Source organism: Sander lucioperca, chromosome 9 (assembly GCF_008315115.2).
Source record: "Sander lucioperca isolate FBNREF2018 chromosome 9, SLUC_FBN_1.2, whole genome shotgun sequence".
Taxonomy (NCBI): Eukaryota; Metazoa; Chordata; class Actinopteri; order Perciformes; family Percidae; genus Sander; species Sander lucioperca.
The window spans coordinates 4,305,460-4,323,797 of NC_050181.1; the positions used below are offsets into that span (position 1 = coordinate 4,305,460).

Below are 18,338 nucleotides of genomic sequence, written 5' to 3' on the forward strand. Positions count from 1 at the left end.
TTATCCGGTAACGGGTCGCGGGGGTAGCAGCTCCAGCAGGGGACCCCAAACTTCCCTTTCCCGAGCCACATTAACCAGCTCCGACTCGGGGATCCCGAGGCGTTCCCAGGCCAGGTTGGAGATATAATCCCTCCACCTAGTCCTGGGTCTTCCACGAGGCCTCCTCCCAGCTGGACGTGCCTGGAACACCTCCCTAGGGAGGCGCCCAGGGGGCATCCTTACCAGATGCCCGAACCACCTCAACTGGCTCCTTTCGACGCGAAGGAGCAGCGGCTCTACTCCGAGCTCCTCACGGATGACTGAGCTTCTCACCCTATCTCTAAGGGAGACGCCAGCCACCCTCCTGAGGAAACCCATTTCGGCCGCTTGTACCCTGGATCTCGTTCTTTCGGTCATGACCCTATCTTATACATGTATTAGTAAATTAATTAGTAACAGGCAATGACTGGGACATCCCCCTCATAAGTTTGATTTTGTATTTCGTAATTTGACTCCAAAAGTAAATATTTTGACTAATACGTATAACCTACTTTTGACTCACAGAGTTTATAATTTTTTTAAAAAATCAATTCCAACAGTTCTTCTTTTTCTCCTAGTGGAAATTGGCCTCCGTATTTATGGAAGTAATAAAAGGGGCAAAATGTAAATCGAGGCTCTTGGAATTTATGCATGTTAATATTCATGTAATGAAAGCCCCCATCAGTAATATAGCCTTAAGAGTAAAAAACGAACATGAATATATTTGTAATACTTTAGAAAGCCGAAAGGGGACGCTGAAACTCCATAAAGATAACAGGGAACGATGCTTTTATTTTGAAAGTCACGCTAGATGGGCACGTACTGCAGCTGAGTCCTTCACTCGGCAGAAGCTAAGGTCAGCCGGAGGAGGAGCAGACTCTGTGGAGGAAACCTCAACATGTACCGGTGATTTCACTTATACTTTCATTTTCTCAAATTCAGATAGAAAATAATCACCCACATTGACGAGCTGTTTTGTTAGACTAGCTGTTAGCCGGTTTAACACATTTAGCTAACGCTGCTAGCTGTTATAAGCCTTGTTAGATAGCATTAGCTGCTCAGCCAGGCCAATAACAGTTAAGTGCTATCATTTTCAAATATGCTAATATGATTAATCTGACATACTGTTTCAGAGCTAGGGGCTGTTTTTACTAATGTTCTGTTTTTATGCGTGAAAACATTATTTGAAACTTGACAGAAATTGCTAATTTATTGGTAGATGTTTTTGGTGTTGTGCTAATGAATGAAAGCTATAACTTTGGATATTTCAGTCATATCAGTATCAAGATATAGCAAGTTTATTTGAATAGAACAGAGGCAATTTACAGTGCTTCACATAAGGCCAAGAAAAGCATTAGAACAAGATTTAAAGCACACTGAAAAGGAAATTAAAATCAGTCAAAATAGAATGGAGTAACGTTAATTTAAAATACAATAACATAACCTACAAGTTGACTAAAAAAGAATAGATAAGAAATACAGTGGTAATTTTTTCCCAAAATAGAATAAAGGAAATGCATGTAAAGTGGTGTACCATTAGCTTGCTTGCTTGTTAATGTCTCAAGAAGTATTAAGTTACTGCAAAAGTAGTTTGAATCTTGATGTACTGGATTGCTGGTAGTTTAATGCACACAGGACTGATCCCTGTCTCTTCAGTATTCTCATTGTTTACTTGTCTGTGGTCTAGCATATCTATGTTTTTAGGTACTCTGTGCTCGTACAAGTCCCATGCAAACTGTCCCTTGAGATGTGATAAGGTCATTCATGCTAACAAAATGCAAACTGGCTATCAATCAACATTTGAAGAGACACAAAAACCATAACATTATATTATGAGCAATTTTAAATGTTTGAGACAAATAATCAACATTTTGTCAAAGTAAGACTCAAATTGGATAATCACCCATGGGTTGAGCCAGTCATGAGGCTCTTGCACAAACTTTAATTGGATGTTGCATGTTTTCTTGTCGGGTGGATATTCAGCAGCCTAGAAGATGTGGTTCAATAGTAAAAGACTTTGTTCAGACAAAGCAATGCTATGCTTGCAGAAAGATAAATCCTCTAATTGTCTTATGTACTCAGACAGCCACTTTGTTCAGGCATGTGTATAATGTAAGGTAAGGTTTGAAATACCTTTGGTGGGTGTGCTTATAGTCCTGTAGATCAGCGAATGACACATACATCTAGATAGTCAGTCTGTCAGTTATTTCATGATAGTTTTCATGCAAGTAATAATTAATAATATTTTAACACACATCAGAGGTTGATAAGCACTAGGTTAGGCAAGCATTGCTACTTGCACGTACTGTATGAGAGGCTTTATGTAATAACGTCATTATATCCCCTCCTGAGCCTCCTTGCATGCATGCCATCTCCCTCAGCTCCAGCAGAACGGTGATGAGGATAAGAGAGTTGCCAAGTCATGGATAGATCGCCACAATGACACATGAGACCCTCAGAAGCTCCCAGCTGTCTGTCAAGGCGGCTGCCCTGCGCATGGTCGACCTATCGCTGTCCATGTACTGCTCTCTGGCACAGGTGAGGGGGGGTTTGAAAGTGGTGGGAGTTTGTCAACTGCCATGTTATTGGGAGTTTTCTTTATCTGAGTCATGAGAGGCAAGGTTGTTGAGGGTATGAGTGCACATTCAGGTTATTTGCCCTTTTCTTAACTGTATTGCAAGCAAACATCTTTTTTCATGTTTTTATTTGATTTCCTTAGTCTTACTATTGGCCTAAACAAATAGTTGGACCAAAGTATGGGTTATATTTTTTTTTACTAGCTATTATTAATATTTTGAGAAAATGTCATTGTATCCCCGTTCCTTGTACAACTTCTTCAGAATAAATAAGATGACCATACAACTTATAGGGACATACTATTCTGGTATTTGTTTTAACATTTAACATACCATTTCCGAAAAATATGTGAGTGACCTGCATCAAAAGATCCACACTGTCTCCGACATGGCTGACGTCTATTTAACAATTTTTTTTACTCCCATATTCTTGAATCATTTTTTTCCCATATAGCTAAAATATCAGTTGTAGCTCAGACATGTGTGACAGTTTACTGTAATGCAAAACAAAGCAATGCAAAATTAAGGCCTTCTGTAATATTATGTTCTGTAATCTCAGACAGTATCTAGACTTGTATCATAGTAGTCATTATCCAGTTAAATTTGAATCGGAGGATGTAAACACAAGTTACATGACCTCACAAATGCTCATTTATTGGACGTATCTTGATAGTTAACTTGTATTGTTTGGTAGTTTGGAGTAGGGAAACCTCTCACCCCTGTAGTCATGTGTTAATTTGCATCCTCATGCCCATGCTGGTAGGACATGAAATACAAACACAGAGACCTGTTCATCAAATCTTTCCAGCGCTACTAGTAATCAAAAATTCCACTGGCTTCCTTTTAACCAGTTTTATCACATTATAAATGCATGTGCATAAAGCCAAGTGAGTTGTCTGAATGTCTGATCTGATTGAATTTGGAGCACAACTCCATTCACAGTGTCCCCTCTAAGCTGGTTTAGAGAGCCTGTTTTAGATGTACAGTGCTACTATGTGTTTGTGTGATGGAAAGATACTGGCCAGCAGCTGAGCTTGAGCTTGATGCTGTTGCTGATGAGAAAGTGTAAGTTGTAGGGTTAATGTGATATTGGCATAGAGTAAGAACAGCCAAAGTTCAGTGTCTGACTCTCTATGAGCATGAATACTGACTGTTGTCAGGTGTGAATACTTCACGTCACTTCGGTATTATACTTGTGTAGTAATTAGTCCTTCTGGATATTTGACCAAACTAGAAGAACAAATATTTGTATTAAAATATACTAAAGTGAAAGCTTATTTAAATGTGCATTTTTAAAAAGAGAATGATGTGTAATCTTTGTGAAAGGGCAAATTCTATGTAATTATAAAACAAAGTGCACAAAACAACTGAGACCATTCTTTGCAAATGGCCCTACATTTTTCAAATAAATGTAGAGCTAATGCATTTTATACTTAGCAAGTACACAAGTAGAAAATAAAAATGGCTTATTATGAGTTTGTAACTAGTAAGGACTAATTTATTTCCATTTTTGAGTGTGACTATTTTGCTGTTTTGTTCTTTGCTGGTCTTTTCCTCCTGGATAGTAGATATTTTCTCTCAGTGACCCTCGTGTTATAGTGTTTATGAGTAGTGCGTGAGGAGAGTGTGTGGCCAGAGTCAATGAGCAGATCTGATATCATTACGAATCTGATAGGAGCACGCCTGATAAGTGGTGCTCGCAGGAACAGAAACATTATCAAAACATTATCGAAACAACTGCAGGCCTGTAGCACAATTTCAATCATCCCATCCCATTTAGTGGCTTTTCAAAAAAAAGTCAATAGTGTGGCTGTTGTCATAGCTCCAAACTAGGGCTGGACGATTAATCGGAAATTTATCGACATCGAAATTCTGAAGCTGTTATCAACGTATTTTTCCCATGACAATAATTTCGATAATTTTTACAAAACTAAAACGTAATTTTTTTTTCACAAGACATTTTCATTTCAATTTTATACATTTTCAATAAATAGCCATAATAGTTCCCGCTTTGTGTGTTTCCTTCAGTTATTTTAAAATAACAAAAATAAGCACTTTTGAATTAGCAAAAATATCTCACCTTCAATATTTGAGCCTATGTACAAACCTTGCCAATGAACTATGAAAAAAAATCACAAAACAATTAAATTATCGTTCATTTATTGTTATCGAGGTAAAATGTGCAATTAATTGTGATGTTGATTTTAGGTCATATCGTGCAGCCCTACTCCAAACTCTGTGTTTATGTAATCTTCAATTGTTGGGAATGTGCAGCAGCGGTGTCGTGACGGTGTGGATAATCTCCCTCGTCGTTCAGTGTTTCTATCTATAGACAGACCGGGGTACGCACGCTATCTGAAAATAATTCTTTAAAATCTAGATGACAGGCTAGTGGCTGATTCTCAGCGCTGCATGTTATGTCATAAGTGGAGTTATGCATCCTCAGATGAACTCTCATCAGACAGGACATTTGTGTTTGATGCATTTCCTCATGTTCTCCCCCCCCCCATCCTTTGTGCGGTTTGGTTTTCATCTTAATCTCAGTTGCAGAATTTCAATTATATAATTGACCTCTGATATTAATTGGATACTCTGTGTTACTGTAGCCTGCAATAGTCTCTTTTAAATGGGCTGTACTCAAAATACTGAGGAAAAAAACAGCTGCTGGGATTGCCTCCATATGGCTCTCACAGACCATTCCCCAATTCCCACAATAACTTGTTTTTTCACAGCCACATGTAAGCGCAACCGTACCGGCCGTCAAAACAAAGAACTCAACAAAAAACTTGGATCACCGCATACTGAAAGGGAGTGTGACTACATTCTCTGCTGAGGACGCCATTACTCCATTATATCTTTATATATGCTGCTATATTAATGTTTTTAAGTATAGCTACTTTGCCTCAGTCTGCCTCTGTTGTCTTAAGTTAGCAAATGTCTGCATTTCAAAACATAAAAAAAAAAAAATCTGCTCTGTGGGTTTGCTTTTGTTAAATATATATTTAACAAAATAAACTTGGATCAGTCTTTGATTCTTTATACAAAGCAGCTGTGCAAGAGTGTTTAATACTCAGTGCTATGGACATGTGTTGGTTGGTATTGAGATTTGATACCCAGCTCTAATGACATTGCAACATTGTCTTCTTCCCCAGTCTGTTTTACATGATTTCGGGGGGGTTTTGAGTTTGGATTTAAGAATTTTCCAACTCCAACAGTGAAGCTAAAGAGAATCAAGAGCTTTAGTTTGGTCACATTTTCATTTTTGACTAAACAAATAGAAAAGAAACATACACATTTAACTTTAACTTCCTCCCTCTACCTTTCCTCCAGGTGAGTGTCAGCACAGGCACCAAGAAGCTGGTGGCAGCCACTGCCTTTGGTGCCATCTCGCTCCTCTACCTTGCTCGCCGCTTCCAGAGGAGGAAGGGCAGAAAGAAGGCTCACTCACCTCAGTGGGAGCAGGCTGGCTTTGAGTTTGTGTCCTCGGCCCCAGCAGAGAATGGTAAATCTTCCTTTCAACCAGCAGCTCACTGGCCTGTGATTTTCATTTAGTGTGTGAGCCCATTTGCTGGTTTGTGATGTAATCAGATTGACTTGTTGTGGCGATGCTGGCTGCAGGGGGGAACCTGGGGAAAAAAAGCAGCAGCCTGCATCGAAAAGTTGAGACAGATTCAACTTTTGGAGAAACGCAACCCGACATCACCCTGCAGTGGCAAATAATTTAACATTTGATCAGACTTGTCAGTCCGTTTGGGGTGTGAGAGTCCTGTACAGTAAACGAAAGAAAAAGCTAAAGAAAAAACTAAAACTATGAGGGTAAAAAACAAAATGGAAGCACTTAACTTCCCAGAAGTTTCTGTAACAGCACAAAGCACAGCCACCCTTCTCTTTTCTTTTCCTTGGCAATAAAACTACCTTCAAGTCCAGGTGGAAATGTGGAGATCATAAAAACGGTCTGAACACAACAGTACATCACACAAACGGACCATTTTGGTGACTCTCCCACACCACCACACAACCCCGGGGCGAATCACCAGATCGCTGGCTTTGGTCTGAATGCGCCCTTAATCTGATTTAGGAAGATTTCCCACTGATTAGAGTCCTACAGAGAAATTAACAGAAAAGCAGAATTAAATAGGGTCAAATGAGCAGTTGGCCAGGGCAAAAAGATTGTTTTTTTTATTAAACTTTTGACAGCTTCATATATGGACAAAGTTCATACAGGTTTACATTTCTGACAGGAGAGTATATTTGCAAAGCTAATTCTGTTTCTGCATATATGAACATCAGTTAAGAATGTAACACTTGTGCTAATGTGTAATAATATGATTTAGTAAACTCTTGGTAATGCTAGAATGTGACCCAGGTGGAAATTAACATACTACAGCATGTACATTCAAGTAAATGACAGAGGCAGACTCAAACGTTGTCCCTGCTTGTCCCATGTACACACTCTGATTGTGAGCAAACCAAAGCAAATCGCTACATTTGGCTCGTAAACAAAATAGTTTGAGCTGGTAACAGTTTTTACAAGCCAGCTCATAGCAGCAGGTGAGCCAGAAAGTAAATTATTAAAAAAGGGTGGAAATGATTCAAACAGAAAATGGCCGTTTCAGTCTGTTTGTCAAATTGGCAAACATGGTTTATCCATTGTGTAATCCTGTTACATGCTCTTGGTCACTGTGTATTCTGGTCTTACTCTTAAACATTATCTCTGAACTCTAATCTTTATCTACCCAGATAAAACCAGTCAAAACAACGCTCTCTCCCTCAACTCCAAGAATGGCAACTCCTCTGGTCTGCTTCTCAATGCAGGAGACTACAGAAAACTGTCCGGGTCTCTGCTAAGCCTGGCCTCTGTAAGACAAAGAAATCGCTTTAATGTACTAAAGATTATTATGTTGTTATATGTAAAACACAGAAACATTATACTATAATGAGGGACATTTTTCAAGAAATAAAAAAAATAGAATACTATATGTTTAAAAATGGATGCTATCACTCCTACTGATGGCTTTCCTCTGTCCAAACTAGGAAGGAGATATTAACTTTGTTTTTGTTTTGAACCTGGTACAGTACACACAAACCAGTGATAGTGACTTTGTTGTGTCAGGTTTTCCAATATTTCCAGTGTTAAATACACTTGATGAGAGAACTCCCTCTGAATGATTTAACCAGGTGGCTGAATAGCATTTACTGTTTAGTATATGATTTTCTATACTCATGAGTACACCAAATTGCACAGACATGGACATGGTGTAGAACTGTGTCTATACACTAGTAAAAACACATCTGAAATGCTGAGTTGGTAGGGTTGACCAGTGCTTCCACTGCTTGAAACATAACTTTTTTCCGTTATGTCTTTGCAGGTACAAAGCATGAACTCGTCAAACAGTAACACCTGCGCAAATGAATCCATCTGTTGGGACAGAGCGGGGGAGGCTGATAACTGCAGTGTGGTCAACATACCTGTCACCACACCTGAAAACCTGTACCTCATGGGTAAAGAACCTTACACACAAACGTCACCTCACTGTGTTTTTTTACAAGGAGAACGGACCACACAATAAATGAGTTAAAATAATGGAAGTATTCAGCCGTAATTTCTTGGAATAATCCGTTTTTGGTGGGTTGCCTTGTTTCATGATAAAGCTTTTGAGTTGTTGATTGTTTTAGGAGACTTGGTTTGTGTGTGTTTGCAGGTATGGATTTATTCGAGGAGGCTCTACGGCGGTGGGAGGAAGCGTTAACATTCAGGAGCAGGCAGGGCGAGGATGAGGCCAGCTGTGCATCCGTCAAAACGGGAGCTGGAGACGCCATTGCTGAGCAGAGCATGGAGGTGAACATACAGAAAAACACTGCTCATTTAAAGATACAAATTCCTTTTCAGTGGGGATGATTAACCATACCACAATTACCACCAATTTAACACATGTAATTTAGTGCCACACTTAATAAGAGATAAAAGAATAAGAGATAGAAGTGAAGGAGTTGGCCAGACGATGCTTTTAAGATGTTTGCTTTTTGCTGTTTGCTTTTGTCATTTCCTGTGTTCTGATGAATTTTTATGCACCAATTTATGGTAGAAACAGCTTTATTCATGTGAAGGAAAACACCAAATTCAGGAGCCAGGTGACAATTAAAAATATAAAAATATAATGGAATATAATGCAGTAAGAGGGCTTTCACATGAGGGACCTGAGCCCGGATCCGAGTACACTTGACCCCAAAGTCCAGTTTGTTGCGTACCATACCCCGGAACGGTAGGTCGATCCATGAGAGATGAAGAGAGAGATGAAGACATGAAAGGGGAGAGAGAGGGGGAATGATGTGCAGTAAAGGGCTGCAGGTCACAGTCGAACCCGTGGCCGCTGCGTCGAGGAGTAAACCTCCTATATATGTGCGCCTGCTCTACCAACTGAGCTAACCTGGCCACAACTACAAGGAGTTTTTAACCAGTTATGAAACTGTCTCAATTTTATAATGATGCCACTATATCAGGTCAGCAGAGAGTCTGGTACAGCCTGACTCTGAACCATAAAACTGAGATCCCCTGCTCTCTGTGGGACAGCACAAGCCAACTGGCCTATCAGCGCCAGCCACATGTGTAAAATATGGTGGCTGGAAGTCAAAAACATTTTGGCGCTGGCAAAAAAAACTCTTTTCAGGAAGCCCCCAGTTGTGCCTTTTTAGAAAGCTTAATAAAATTGTGGTCACAGGGCAATCCTCAAGAAAAAAACTGAAAGAGATCTTTGGAATGAACTTTCTTTATTTTACCTCCGGCACTTTCCAAACTAACAATCTACATTAGCCAGGTGCCTGCCCACGATTTAAGTTTGCCTGGCCTGTTTTTCAAATCATATTTTATGTTATTATTTAGTAAAACTGGTTACTCTATTAAAGCCATAGTTCTATAGTTATTTTTATTAAAACATTTGTTATCTCTAACAATCAACCCACTTCAAAAGAGAAAAAATTATAACAATAAAATAAAATTGATTCACTCAAAGAACACAAAAAGGAGGAGTTTGACAAGGAGCAGGCAGAAGCATAGTGCTTCTAAAGTGCTGCCCTTAGTTAAAGTTGTATTTTTTGTGTGTTCAGGATGTCATCAGCACAGAGTTCATCCACAGGCTGAAGTCTCTGTTGCAGAGGGCTTACAGCCTCCAGGAGGAGTTTGAGGGAGTGTTGTGCATGTCAGAGCCCTCGTCCCACAGCAACAGCCAAGGTGAGTCACTCGTACAATATTATGTCATTTCCATGATCAATAGAGTATTGCGCAACACATTACAATGATTATTCTCCATCACAGATAAAATGGCAGACATTTTGGCCAGAGAGGAGCTGGACGACGCATATCTGAGAGACAGTATGAGCATCGCCTCCACCGACTCATTTGTGTCTGCTGCTGAGGTGAGAGAACCACTCACCATCGCTTTCTAAACATACCAAATGCTGAATTTTATCAATCATCTTACTTAACATCTCAAGAACTCTTTATATGCTTGACTCACTTTTTGTCAGTCATCATTCTTTTCTACAAAGAACATCCTCTCAAGTCTTAGAGAAACAACCACTAAGCAAAGTGCACTTTTGGTGGCAATAACCCTAAAACATAACACTCAACTAATGATAAGTAAACACTACAACACAGGTTATTTGATGCAACTGACAAACACTATTCATACATTTCCTTGTGAGTCATTGTAGGGGGGGAGACAATAAACTGAAATAGTAGTAGTATTCACAAATAGACGTTATTAAAGTATTGTATTTGAGATTCCAAAAAGCAAACGATAAGTTGTGGCCTGACTGTTTACCATTTAAAGTAGTTTTTCAGCAGCTTCTATGACATGAAACAAAAGTAGCACTTTTACAAGAAACAAAGAGATGCGGTTATAAAACAGAAGATTGTATCTTTTCAGCTTTATCGCCCTGCTTTATTATGTATATGAATGCATATTTTGAACAAAACATGAGGTGAATTATCCCATTCATTACGAGAGCCTTGCATTGATGTATTGATACCATTCAGTGTGTTGTTACAACTGACGATGGGGCACAAACCATACATTATCATTAGTAGGTTGGTGAGCTCATCTTAATCTGGATGATCAGTTAGAACTAATCATGTAGGTGTCACTTGTTGGGATACAGATGAAATATGGGCAACAAACCATTACTATAATAATAATAATAATAATTAGAATATTAGTGTAGTGAATAGTAGTGTAATAAATAAGATTCATAATCCCACAGGTGAGCATCTAAAACCAGCAAACATCTAAATGATATCTAAATAGGAAAGTATTTATAATTTTGTATGATGTAGCCTATGATGTTTATCCTTTGTAACCGTATGAATCATAACATTCGATGCCATAACTTCTTTGTGGATTTGCTTGCCCAGGGACAGCTGATGAATTTTAGGTCATGAGCTAATTCTGTCAATGACTGTCCATTGTCCCTGTTAAATAAACAATACAAAAAAAAAAAAACAGCAGGAGTTTGATTCAAATAACTTTGATCTTCCTGTAAATTCCCCACCCGGTGGTTACCGACACTCAGCTTGTCCCCTTAAGACACTGTGGGGGATACTGATGTATTTGACCCACAAAGTCTAAAAATAAATTGGTAAAATGTATGTGTATATATATATATATATATATATATATATATATATATACACATATATATACATATACATACACATATATATATATACATACACATATATATATATATACATACACATATATATATACATATATATATACATATATGTATATGTATATGTATATATATGTGTATGTATATATATGTGTATATATATATGTGTATGTATATGTATATATATATATATGTATATATATATATATGTATGTATGTATGTATGTATGTATGTATGTGTATATATATATATATATATATATATATATATATATATATATATATATATATATATATATATGTGTGTATATATACACACACACACTAAACTTTCTTTTCCTACATCTTCAATTAAGTAAATTCATGTTTAAAATGTATAAAAGCTGTGGCTGGGTTAGCTCAGTTGGTAAAGCAGGCACACATACAGTACATAGAGGATTACTCCTCAACGCAGTGGCTGCAGGTTCGACTCCGACCTGCAGCCCTTTGCTGCATGTCATTCCCCCTCTCTCTCCCCTTTCATGTCTTCATCTGTTTTATGTAAATGAAGGCCTAAAATGGCCAAAAAAATATTAAAAACAAAAAAATATATATGTGTAAAAGCTTTAAATGAAGGTATTTACACCCTCAAGCGTGTTTTACCATTTACAGTCAGACCAGTCAGTGAAGGCTGATTAGTCAAACTGGGTCACTCATGCTTATTAATAGACCTTCAACATTCTTCAGTGTACAACATACAGCTCGCTGTTACTCTGCAGCTGTTTTCACTGTAACTTCCATACCTCAACAACATGGAGAGATCTTTGTCTGGTCTGGAATTGTTCAAAACGGCACAATTTAATAACTAATAAAGGTAAAAGGAAAGAGAAGGGACAGGACCAGGACAACCTGTACATAATACATAATGTACTGTACTTAATTTAGGAGGGACAAGAAACTCAAGGTTTAGCCTTTGAGACCATGTTGACCCCAATGTTCAGCCCCAGCTACCTTGATTAGAATACAACTTTATAAGCATATGTTCTTATTACATTAAGTCAGAAATATATACATTAACAGTGAACAAGGAATTATTGTGGGAGCAAAGAAACTGTATGCGGATTCTACTAACTTTTGCCTTGATATTTCCTGATGAAGAGCACCTGTTAAGAGTTTTTTTTGGATGCATGTACCTCTTCTTCTTCAATGGTTTTGGTGTTAGAATCCAAAAGCTTTCTGTTTTTGCGTGGATGTTTAAGAATCACAGTAGGACACAGAAGCACCTACTGTATTATGAATGAGGAGCATGACCTTTGACAGGAATGGGATTGAAATGTTTATTTAGTCCCTAATCATCTTCTTTTTTTTTTTTTCTACCTCTGCTCTCCGTCTGTGCATCAGCTGTCAGAGCACCGAGAGCTGAGGAGCGTCGTCGCTCTGGGTCATCACCTTTTCTACGAGGAGGCGCTGCAGATGGCCGAAGATGGAAAGATCTCCTGCAGGGTGCTGCGGTAATTAAACTGATTTAGTATGACACACATGGAACACAGAGAATCTACGTTCCTGGAACATGTTGTGTGGAGTTCATTGCTTTGTCTGCCCTCATTTTAATCTGTTTTTTTTTTTTTTCTTTTTTTTTTTTCTTGAATTTTCATGATCAGGACTGAGATGCTCGACTGTTTTGGGGACATCGATTTCCTGGCCAAGTTGCACTGTGTGCGTCAGGCATGTCAGGTACAGTATACCCTTATGAATTAAAATACATCATGATAACATAGAGGGGGAACTCATCTAATAATTGGATTGAATACACCATAAAATATTGTAAATGTTGTTACGGGAAGATAGCAGCAGTTTTGTATTGGTGTATTGTATGAACACAATTCACATGTAAATGCTAATAAAATCCACCAGGAAGGAATTAAATCCTAAATTCGCTGGATTGTGCGATCTTACTGAAGAAAATACGTGTTAACGTCACAGAAGATTGCACTAGTGGGAACAATTTAAAGCCACTGTATAGAATATGAATTAAAAAAAAAGAATAAGATGTTTAAGTAAAATGTGTTTTTTCTCCAGCTCATTTTGTGCGATAGAACGACCCGGATGTTTCTGGCCGACACAGGAAAGAAAATACTGTCTTCCATTATCATCAAAGGACAGAAGGTAAGTCTGAAGCCACAACTAGTGAACAATAAGATGATACATCTTCAGTTAAGTGCTTCCCCTCCTAAATGTTATGGTTTGGTTTCCAGAGCCCAAAGAGATTCGAGGAACTATTTGAGGAGATGATTTCCTTCCTGGAGCACACGGAGCACTGGGAAAACACAGAGTTGGAGTTGGCCACACGAGGGGTAAGAGTGCTGCTGTCTCTACAACATCATGTCGGACTTCTGCTGTTTGATCACAAAATGCTACCAACAGGAGTGGACAGCCTCTCTTCTTTTTTTTTTTTTTTTCAAAGTATAACGTTTTATTCTCACCCACGCCAGGTGAAGCACTTGAACTTCTATGATATAGTGCTGGACTTCATCCTGATGGACTCATTCGAGGATCTGGAAAATCCACCGATCTCCATCCAGAACGTGATCAACAACCGCTGGCTCAACAGCTCCTTCAAGGAGACGGTGAGTGAACGCATCAAATACTTCTTCATACTCAATGGATTACTGGCAGCTGGTGTAGAGGAGAATCAGACATGGACATTCTTTATAATGTACTACTTAAATGATTATACTACAATAACTTGTAATTCTGAAAACTAAATAAACCAAAGTAGATATTTTACAGAACAATACTGTTGATTTTGTAAGTGCAATATACAGTATACATATTGTAGATTTCTGTTGAAAATGGCAAATATAGAGGTAAACACTGCACATGTGTTGGCACATTTTTCTGAGATACTTTGTAGTTTCCTGTATCATGCTTTATATTTTTGTATCTAAGTTGGTGCATTTCATTTTTGGGTATTTGAGCTTTTCATAGAGGATTTATCTGCATGTATTTGACAGGCGGTGGCATCAAGCTGTTGGTCAGTGATGAAGCAGAAGAGACAGCACATAAAGGTATAAGTCCAACAAAATGTTCAAACTGTTTTGGATAAACTGTAACAGGACACACGTTAGATATCAGTCTCACAGTTTGACCTCCTAAATGACATCTCAGGCACAATTATTACAGCTGGAAACACTAGTTGCCTAGTTGACTACAATTCCTACATTTTATTTATTACACCGACAACCACACACCTACTATGCCTTATCAGTTGTGGTTGTAAGACAGTTCCAAAATCCCATCACTTCCCATCAACCTCTTCTCTTTGTCTCAGGTGTCGGACGGCTTCATCGCTCATTTCTACGCTGTGTGTGAACAGATCAGCCCCGTCCTGGCCTGGGGCTTCCTGGGGCCCAAGAGCTCCCTGCACGACTTCTGCTGCTTCTTCAAGGTCCGTCTCAGCACCAGAAAACAACAACTGCCAGTACCCTCTTCCAAATAGGATCTTTACTTCTGTTGGTGTCACAGCTCATGTATCCACCTAAGCAAGCGTCCTCTTTCATACCTCTTGAGTTTCCATTGTATGCAAATAGGGAAACACTGATTTCAGTTTTTGGAGGGTTTCAGTGAAAAGGTAGTCAGATTATTAAATAGATTTTGATTGGATTGGAAAACAGATTTACAAAACATTATTATTAGTTTTTCAGTTCACCAACTCCTTGTACTTAATTTATTCATTACTATTATTATTTTTGTTTTTCATTGCAATTACAATTTTCAACATGTGGTTGTACAGATAAACAAAAAAAAAAAACAATCAATGAGGAATATAAAACTGAAATAAGAGCTATTAAAGACAAAATTACAAGGTACAAGTGACAATGGTGGGATTTGATTAGTAAACTGCTCGTGAAAAAAAACAAGAATTATAGCTGCTCCGCAGCGATGAGCATTTTAATCTCGCAGGTAAAGTGTCCAAAGCACAATGGCTGACTATGTATAAGATGTGAAATTGTGACTGTTGAGCTTTGAACTTGCAATCTTCAGGTCCAAAGGCAAACACTAATCACAGCGAGCTATTGTCCAGGTGGTGGTGACTCTAGCTATTTGGGCTATACTGGGTTGACTCAATTACATGATTTTCCTAAACTGCAACTGGACTGATTGTTAATCAGAATCAGGTGTGTTAATGCAAACACACATTTAAAAATATGCAAGGCGGCTGTCCACAGCACAATAAATGATTAGATATGTATGATCATCTTGCAACACTATGGGCTCGTCTCAGAACCATTGAGGCCATAGGCAGGTTCTGATCTCAGGGAGCTATTATCTGGGTGATGTCGCAAGTGGCATCGCAACACCTAGTAGACAAGGAGCAGGCTTGTGTGAAAATGCAGAATTTAAAGCTGCTGTAAAAAATATATTTCTTATTAGAAAATTCTGAGAATTTGTGTACTTGGTTAAAACAACATAGATGCCTGTTATTTATTTTCAAAAAGATCAATAAATGCCAAACTGCTGTTTAAAGATGCTCTATTTTGCATTGACTGCAATGCGTAGATGGGGACACAATTCAAACTTCTTTTTTTTTTAATTCACTTTTTGAGATAGAATTTGGAAATTTTGCTCACCAAATCTGCAATGATCTTCAAATGTGAATTTCTTTCCATGGACATCAAAGATTTAGTTTGGAAGAAATTGCAGTATTTCTTTACACTACGGTATGCAGTAAAATGTTTTCATGCACTTTGGGCTAAATTTTTGATAAATCAAAACATTTGAATGGTAAATTTGTGGAGGACAGTCTGAAGATGAAGTTGCCCAAATTTGGTGTCAATTGAAACAAATGTGGGAGGAGATAGGTTTAAGAAGTTTTGCAGTTTTTGCAAAAAGTAGAGTGATGGACTTCAAAATTGCTACAAGGTAACAGCAGAGCATAGTTTCTGCTCTATTGGGGCTACAGTTTGGCATAATTTGTGACGTAGCATGTACGGCTGATTTGTTATGCATTTTTAAAGTTTAGAATTTTAGATGGCTGTTGTAGCGCCACCATCAGGACAATTAGCATACAAATCGCACTGATTAAGTTTAGCATAGGACTGGACTGATGTGCAGAGTTTGAGTTTTCGTATTTCTTAGGAAGAAAAAAAAATTATAATAATACAGGCAAATACAATAGGGTCCATGCACTTCGCTGCTCGGCTCCTAAATAGTAGCAAGAGAGCTGCTGAAACAGGCTGCCTGCTGTTCACCACCCTGATTTTTTTTTTAAGAATGTACAATATCCTAACCAAATATGTGCTCTAAAAGAAAATAAGAAAAATGAAATTCTGGAGAACTGTATCTTCTGTAAAGTATCTGCCTCAGCTTCCTCAGTGTTCCTTAAGCAGGTGTCCTAAAAGTGTTCTCACTTTTCCTTCAGGATCAGGTGCTGTACTTCCTAAAGGACATTTTTGACCTGGACAAAGTGCGTTACTCTTCTGTGGAGAGTCTAGCAGAGGACATGCTCCATCTGCTGCACCGGCGCTCTGAACTGTTGGTTGCCTACCTGGGAGCTGACTCCCTGCGGCATGTCAACAGCTGCAATTCCCCGCAGGTGCAGCTGGTGTCCAGCGCCCTGCTGGAGGCACAAGTGCAGTGAGAGCCGGGGAACTTCTATCTATCCGTCCTGGGTCATCAATACACTACACACATGGAACTCTGCATTTTCACTAGGGTGAGTTCACAGCAACTGTTGGACATGGCTTTTTCCACCCATCATGAACTTAACGTAAAATACTTTCACAGAGGTCTGGCATGCACATCTCCCATCATGCTTTGTGCTCTCATTGCTCTGTATCCCAGGATGAACTGTACCAGCTGTCTTGCCTTCACACTTAAATCGTTATCTCCAGTGTGGCCTCTCCTCCCCCGCTGTTCACTGTGCCATAGCAGTGCACGTTCGATTTAAAATATCATAGCAATAATATTTGTAATTTAAACTTGGCTGTGAGACATTTTGCGTCATCTTGCAGTAGATATCCCGCTGTGTAAAATTAAGGCATTTGCTGTTGAGAGCAATTAGTCTAAAGAAAAAGGGTATTTTACAGTATTTATTTTACTATACAGTTAAATGATGTAAGATTTATATTTTAGAAGTTATAGTTGTGCCTGTATGCATCAATGCATTTGTGATCAGCTTCAAACATACAGTAGTATGAATACCAATGTTTAATAATAAACTTTATCAGATTTATTAGATGTATTTCCATATCAGCGATGCAAAACTATTAAATGTACTTTTGTTACAAGCACGTGTTGCGCAGGGAAATCGCTGAACAAGGGTCTCCTTATTAAGATACTAGGCACCAGAACTCAAACCTTCAGGCAATATTTAAATGAAGCCTAGCTCATGAAGCCTACAAGGCCCTTAAACCAATCATACAGTCAACAATAAAATATACATCACTAGTACATAGTCCTGCAGCTCAAGACGGGCAAACACGCAAGAAGCCTTACTATTAATGCACATATTTAAGCCTCGTCTTTAACACTGAATGTCAGTCTTAAAATTACAATATATTTGTTTGCACTGCTATCAGTCACTGCCATGTACAGACCATGCACAATGTGAAAGCTTTGAGCAGCAGTGTTATTGCAGGAATATATACCTGTGTTAATGTTCTAAAAATGCATGATACATGAAATAAGTTGTTGGTTGCAGTCCTAATTTCCATGCCTAACTGTAGTGGGGACAGAAGCACATTAAAAATGTTTTATTTAATTTGCATCAACTCAGACTGCTGAAGCCTCATTCACTTTTAGATATTCTTTGAACAGGAGTCGTCCGTCCGTCCCCCCCATTTCTTTAATTGTAATTTCATTATAAAAAGGGATCCTTTAAGAGCCAGTAGGAACGATGTAAAGTTTCAATGTACATTGACCATTTGAGTTGTTCTAAGACAGACTGTAAAATGATGGAACTAAGGTGGATTTAACAGGGAAAAACTTTTTACATTTGTGGGTTCACCTCATTTGTGCAGAAATTAAGTAAATAAAGACTGATGAGAATGTGTTTGTTGCGTTTTGTTTCTTAAAATTACATTATCTATAAAT

General features: G+C 38.4%; 1 protein-coding gene across 2 annotated transcripts; it reads left to right on the forward strand.

Moving 5' to 3' along the window:
- The first annotated feature begins 773 nt into the window (after positions 1 to 773).
- On the forward strand, positions 774 to 18,297 carry miga1 (mitoguardin 1). Of its 2 annotated transcripts, none has more exons than XM_031293696.2 (16): positions 774 to 924; positions 2,400 to 2,556; positions 5,925 to 6,096; positions 7,335 to 7,453; positions 7,964 to 8,096; positions 8,297 to 8,433; positions 9,699 to 9,822; positions 9,907 to 10,007; positions 12,645 to 12,754; positions 12,905 to 12,977; positions 13,323 to 13,409; positions 13,499 to 13,597; positions 13,736 to 13,870; positions 14,258 to 14,311; positions 14,575 to 14,691; positions 16,666 to 18,297. In XM_031293696.2, exons 2-16 carry the CDS (start codon positions 2,458 to 2,460, stop codon positions 16,882 to 16,884), a joined length of 1,779 nt encoding a protein of 592 aa, XP_031149556.1. In that variant the 5' UTR covers positions 774 to 924; positions 2,400 to 2,457; the 3' UTR covers positions 16,885 to 18,297. The 2 variants fall into 2 exon arrangements, with proteins under 2 accessions (XP_031149556.1, XP_035861653.1); XM_036005760.1 differs by lacking the exon at positions 774 to 924 and adding an exon at positions 1,221 to 2,135.
- Positions 18,298 to 18,338: the final 41 nt, after the last annotated feature.

Bases quoted from the DNA above. Each gene is read 5' to 3' on its own strand.
- miga1 (XM_031293696.2), top strand. From the start codon at position 2,458: ATGACACATGAGACCCTCAGAAGCTCCCAGCTGTCTGTCAAGGCGGCT. The intron at 8,097-8,296 runs GTAAAGAACCTT...GTGTGTTTGCAG, and splicing joins TGAAAACCTGTACCTCATGG to GTATGGATTTATTCGAGGAG. The intron at 14,312-14,574 runs GTATAAGTCCAA...TCTTTGTCTCAG, and splicing joins AGAAGAGACAGCACATAAAG to GTGTCGGACGGCTTCATCGC.